The sequence below is a fragment of the Equus quagga genome, chromosome 16, assembly GCF_021613505.1.
Source record: "Equus quagga isolate Etosha38 chromosome 16, UCLA_HA_Equagga_1.0, whole genome shotgun sequence".
NCBI classification, from domain to species: domain Eukaryota; kingdom Metazoa; phylum Chordata; class Mammalia; order Perissodactyla; family Equidae; genus Equus; species Equus quagga.
The window spans coordinates 75,616,356-75,622,721 of record NC_060282.1 but is presented as its reverse complement, the minus strand read 5'-3'; the positions used below and the strand labels follow the sequence as shown (position 1 = coordinate 75,622,721).

The following is a 6,366-nucleotide window of genomic DNA, read 5'->3' as shown; positions in this document are numbered from 1 at the left end:
TGTCAGAGGGAGCGGGAAAAGACAGGATGCCTGCAGCTCCAGAAGGGAAGTGAATCCGCAGGGCATTGGTCTCCTTCAAACTCTCATTATCGTCTCTGCTTATGAGATTGTCTAATCCGCTGGCCACTCTTTTAAAATCTGAACTCCACCGTCAGACACGTGAAGGGGCAAGAGAACAGACCAAACCTTGATTAGTTCACAGAACTCCAATTCTTTATTAATCACAGCTTGCTCACAATGACATACAGGAAAATAGCACTAATGGAGAGTAAATATGCAGGCAGCAACCTTCGGGAGTTGGGAGTTGGGGGGAAGAAACGACTTCAAAACTGCGATAGGTATTTATGGTGGGGATCTGGTGATTCTTAGTTGGCACAAATGCCCTGCCTAGCCCCCTTAACTGAGTCAGCCCTCACAGATGGAGTGATTTTTTTTTTTAATAGGCAGGATTGCCTCACACTGGGGAAGAAAGACCAGCTTGAGTGAAAGTCCGCAGTGTTTTTGATTTCGCGTGTGTGTTTGAATGCGACAACCAGCTCACAGTTTCCAAGTGGAAAAATATTCAGTAGCATCATGTACTTGTACTATAGGTAAGAGCTTAAAATGAACATCATCAATCATGGCATCCACAAATAAGCCACCTGACACATTAATTAATTCATTCCATCAAAAGAACTTAAACTAGAGAATTAAGCCCACTTCATAAAGAGCGATTTCGTGGCTGCTTGAACCGTTTGCACCTGGATCTGTGTTCAGCACGTGAAAAGGTCCAGCTTTTTGCTTCTACCCCGATCGATCTCAGATCTGTCTTCCCATCCATCCCTTTCTAATGTCAAAGCACATTTGCAGCACATAATCCAGTGGAAGCAGAAGTAAACGCTATGATGGATGGTTTTCCTTAGCCTGGTTTTGTGGTTTCTAGGCAGTTAGTAGATTATGAGCGAACAAATGTGGAGGTTCGTGTGGAGTCACAACACCTGTGATCTAGGTATGGTCTTAGTCAAGTTCAGAGATGACAAAGCCGTCTAGGTCATTAGGCAATGGTGGGTTTCTAGCACCATAGACTGTCTACTGACCTCATTTTTCTGTTGGAATGGAAAAGGCAGGGGATGGAGTTAGACGTGGGGAGCTTCAAAAAGAACAGACCTAGCAAATTCATTTGAGTGGAAAGACACAACATCAAAAGCCTGTTACAGGACATGTAAGATTATGAAATAACTTGCATAATGCAATACTTGTATTTTTTAACAAAAATGTAAGTATTTACAAAATAAGATCCAAGGTATTTTTTAAACATCAAGCAAAACATTCTGCAAAGAGACCGCATTGATTTTTTTTTTATTTTTGATTCTGTTTTTTGTTTTTTATAATGAGTTCTTTTTAAACCATGTCATACATTTCCCATACTGATATCGCATGATCCATTATAATATAGGCAGGGGGATTTACTAATGGTGGGGCGTGCCATACCCTCCATCGCTTCAGCCAGACAGTTCAACCTGGAGTTCCTTGTTCCTGCGCACCTCCGCAGCATGCCTCTCCTGAGAAAACACCAAAGGGAGAAGAAACGTCAAAGAGCCTTGTCGCCTGGTCCATAGAGAACTGGGAGGGCCTGCCCACTTCTTCACGTGCTATGCGCTTGACTAGAAATAACCCAGTTTGGTGTCTGCTTTTAGATAATGTCATTTCACAAGAAAGAAAATCATAAGACCCAATAACTGTCACATTACAGAAGATCTTACAAGACTTGGAGTGTCTTTAAAAATTTTTTTAACACTATATTTGATTAAAACTATGACCAAAAGGTCATGTGATTCAGAGAATTCTGAAAATTAAGGCTACGGTATAAATCCAGAGAGCAGCAATAGGACATCATATTGTAGTCTTCCATATCATTTCTAATGGCGTTTTCCCTTTTCTATAATATTTTAAGGGCTTTACAATTGCTGATGAACACTTTGGGAGGAATAGGTGAAGACTTTGTAAGCTTCCTAAACTCTTAACCGTTAGTCAATGTCTGTCAAAACTTCAGTCCCAACCACCTTGCCAGCCTCGCCCTCCAGCCTTCCCCTCCACCTACTTGATGAGTCAGTTTCATGTAAGCGTCTTTTCATGCAAATTTCAGTGCTTGGGATTCCTAGTCTCCTACCTCCATTTGGTCAGGATCGTAAACTCACTCTTTAAGCCCTTTGTCATTAAGCAGTTGTCTCTTTCTCCATGAAGATGTTCATGAAACCACAAACTACAAGTAACCTCTTTCCATTCGGACACCTGAACGAGTCTTTCCTTTCTGTGGCAGTCACTTTATTCTACCTTGTACAATGGGCATTTCTGCTCTTGTCTTATCTACTATATTAAGCAGATGCTTATACACAAGGTCACTGAGGGCCAGGACTGTATTTTCTCACCTTGGTTCCACCTGCAGAGTATTTTGCACCTAGTGTGCGATTGGTGGGTATTTATTTACATGAGGAACTGAGGTGCTAAACCTGGTTTGGGAACTGAACTTGCTGAGGAGGGAACTGATGGAAGAAAGGTGGATCCAGTATTTTTTAGCACACGGTTCTGTATTGGATGACTATAAATCCGTTGTCTTGCATATCAGAGGTGCTAAATAAATGTTTGTGAAATTGACATTGAAAATTTTAAATGCTTATTATTAGTAGTATTATTTATTTTTCTATTTAGAATATTCTTTACACTGCTGTTTTTTTTCTGTAGCTCCAGAAATTTCTTGCGACTCTATAGATTCCTTTAGTTCAGAGACAATGACCTTGACCAGCTATAAAGTAAATCTCGTCACTAAATTCTATTAATCTCAAGGAGTCTCTGCTTACAGGGTTCTTTAGAATACTGCACATTCATTAGGCACTTAGTAGGTACCAGTTCTGCATAAACATAGATTTCACCTGTATTCATTCCCTTGATCTTCACAGCAATCCTGTGGTAGAAGCTCTATTATGGTTCCCATTTTTCAGATGAAGTAATTGAGGCACAGATACGCTAAGTCACTTGCCCAGGATCACAGAACTGATAAGTGGCAGAGCTGGGACTCAAACCCAGGGATCCCGGCTCTCCAGCCACACTCACCCACTGCCATACAACCTCAATGTTAGTGTGAGGAGCACCTTGCATAGTTGTGTGCAAACAATGCGTCTTTTCAAAAGCAGGTTCTGGGAGAAAAAGGCCTCTACTGCTCTACACTTGCTTGAAAGAGACAGAAGTGGAGGAAGCAGGAAGTTGACTCTAGAGAAAGAGTTTCAGAGCGATTTTGTTTAATTGGCTTAAATGAGCTTTCTGTGTATATTCCAAAGCCAGGAAGAGAAGGGAAAAAAGGCATGTATGGAGACATCGCGTCCTGTTTGGAATCATCACAGGAGAATCAGCAGGACGCAGCTGACTCTGCCTTCTTTTCGTTCTACTATTAAGAGGAAAAAGATGCAGCACAATCTTTGTTTTATACAGAAAGAAACTAATTAGTGAGAGTTGAGCTCTGACGAAAATTGAGGAAAAGGCCAGACCATCACTATGCCAGAAAAAAACACAGCCTAAGGTCTAAAGATTCATATAAACTCAAATTTGTCATAGAACAGGAAACATTATAATTAGTATTACTGGCCTGCTTTGGACACACTTCTTATTAAACTCAAAATCAGTTGTAAAGAAATGGATTTTGCCATAGGAAAGAACAAACATAATCTGTGAGCTTGAGATAACATGAGAAAAAAAGGAAATTTAAATAAATTCGGAGTTTCTAGGAAAAATTTATTTTTTGCTATTTTAGTTTTTGAAAACTTTACTTTCAATCATCGAATATAGACTCACAAAATTATAATGTGACTTTATATCAAAATGTGGGAGAATCAAAGGCAGACATTCAGGCGGCCATGTAATTTTTAACATGGTTTGTTTTCCTTATGAATAAACTGTTCGCATTTATCAAAAGACCTTGAGTCTAGAGGTTGCTAAGCCAGTTGTGACACTCTGAGAAAGCTCATCAAGAAGTCAAGGCTGTTCTTTGATAACACTCATTTCATTATTGAGTTTCTGATGTTGGCCAGGCACTGTCTGACACACTGGGCTGGACTGACGGAGCAGGCTGAAATTTACAGTGTTTTCTGCAATTTACTCCCTTCCTCCCATCAACATGAGAGAAAGGTCATAAATAGTGTTTTAGCCTTGTATGCAACTATTCCTTTGATATGCAAAAAAGTATGAAAGATGGTTTTAGGAAAAATTCTGATTCTCTAAGAAATGTGATTAGAGAGATTTCAGTACTGGAAGCCAGAAACATGAAGTCTTGTCTTTTTTTTTTTTTCCTTTAGCTTTTAATGTCCCCTTCGCTTCACTAAGTATCAAATATAAGCAAGGGCCTTGACTTAGATGACCTAGGGTATCAACTCCACCTGTGGAATTCTGTAATGTAAGTCTATCTTAATGCAAGATGAGGTCAACACCATCAGGAATCTTTCTTTTTGCTAATAGCTTTGAGCTTGCGACACAAAGGAGGGATAAGGGGTGAGTGGTGAGCACGGGGAAAGCACATTTCAAGATGATGGTGGTCTTTGGAGCATAAACTTCCAATGCTGCTGCCAAGCCTGCCTACTGTGCAGTGTTTGATGACTGACAAACAGTTGCAGATTAGCTTAGTATAAAAGTTTGGAGTCAAAGAGACTGGGGTTCAGATTTAGACTCTGTGGTCTGCTTTGCTTTGTGATCTTGGACAAATGGCTCAACCTCTCTAAGCACCAGTTTCCTTAGATGTGAAATGGGGATATTAACAGTATCTCCTTTTAGGCTTGTTTGAATTAAACGCAATAGAACATGCAGAATGCCTGGCCTATAGGGAGCAATCAATAAAGGCCAGTTTTAATTCCCTTTTTCCTTTCATTATTCATTCATCAGACATATTCAATGGTAAATTGTTACACAAATGGCATTCATGAATCAGAATACAAAAAAAAAACCCAAATAAAAGATAAGAAGAATGAAAGCTTACAGTGGATGGAAATTGATAACGGTTGAAATCTATGTCTAAAGAGTTATATATCATCAAAATTATCTCTTAGGAAAAGAATCAGAATCTTATTCTCTTAAGAAAAAATATTTTTTATCATGTTAAGCTACATCATATTATGTGAGGCTATTGTCACTAAAATAACGGCTATAATTTTTTCACTTGACCTTTTCTATATCGTTAGAGGTGACACGATCGTTTATACTGAAACCGTCTCTTGCTTCTTAAGTACTGGACTTTGTGGTCGGATAGGGGAGAGTAGCTGTCAAAGCTGCCAGGGTGTTTTGTTCCTCTCACTCTTGAATACCACTGACAGCTCCTTTGGTATTTGTTACAATATTCCGAGCTGGGCAGCCTTGGCATTGGCTGGTGAATGATGCAGTAGAGTTATAAAAGTAAGAAGATGTGACAGAATTTGGATTAAGTGGAGAATTCAACAAGGTTCAGTAGAAATCCTTTTAAATGACTGCTAGGTTAGTTAACATTCCCCATTCCCTCCAAACATCCTAGTGTCGGCCATCTGAATGTTCAGTGTTGAGTTGCTTGTGGCTAGCAGACTTTTCCCTGGCATTTTCACATACTCTCCCACTTGCTGGTTGAGTTATATGCTTGATTACAGTCAATGACATTTCCAAATCTGGGCAGCTAGCCGCATTTGAAAATTTCACTCCATAATATAATTAAATATTACAGTAATGGAATATTGTAAGGGTGGACAGAAGGCTTTGGAAATACTTGAGGAAGTAAAGTTTTATTAGGTATTGAGTGGATCAACCATAAAAGCCAGGTGGAAAAGTTCTAAAAGGGAAAAGCTGTAAAAATCCTATATTCAGATTATTTTGCAGATGTCTTTAGTCCTCATTCAGTTTTGAGGACTACAAGAAGTTGAAACTGTAAATCATAGCTCACGTAATAGAGGTGTGGATAACGCAAGAAAAAAACAGACGTGAACCCCAAAATGGATCCATTTCCCCACAAGGTCCTGGCCTTCATCAAAAGATTGGTAATTAAATATAAATTAATTGGTAATTAAATTTAAATATTTAACACTAAAGTTCTATGTTTAGTGAATATATGTATTATTGTTAACATGATTATACCTGCTTTAACTGATTTTTCAAAATTAACTACTCGTTACAGTTCCTGGTTGATCTGATGAGGGAGCTGCTACTCCTTAGGGTTCTAAATGGGCTAGGTGGTGAATTTTCTGTAGGATACTGTCCATTGTGTTAGGAGAAGAAGGACACGTTACAGGAAGAAGAAAAGTATCTCTATAATCTTTCCTGCATGGCAAGAACAGGTGTGTGTGTCTCTCTCTCACGATTCCAAGAATAAGAACATTTTTCAAC

General features: G+C 39.1%; 1 protein-coding gene across 1 annotated transcript in view; it reads right to left on the bottom strand.

The window, feature by feature from the left end:
• Nucleotides 1-222: 222 nt before the first annotated feature.
• Nucleotides 223-6,366, bottom strand: part of STMN2 (stathmin 2) — a 51,829-nt gene continuing 45,685 nt past the window's right edge. Inside the window, exon 5 of the mRNA XM_046642301.1 lies at nucleotides 223-1,541. Coding sequence (XP_046498257.1) covers nucleotides 1,482-1,541 — 60 coding nt within the window. The 3' untranslated portion in view covers nucleotides 223-1,481. The remainder of the gene's footprint in view (nucleotides 1,542-6,366) is intronic.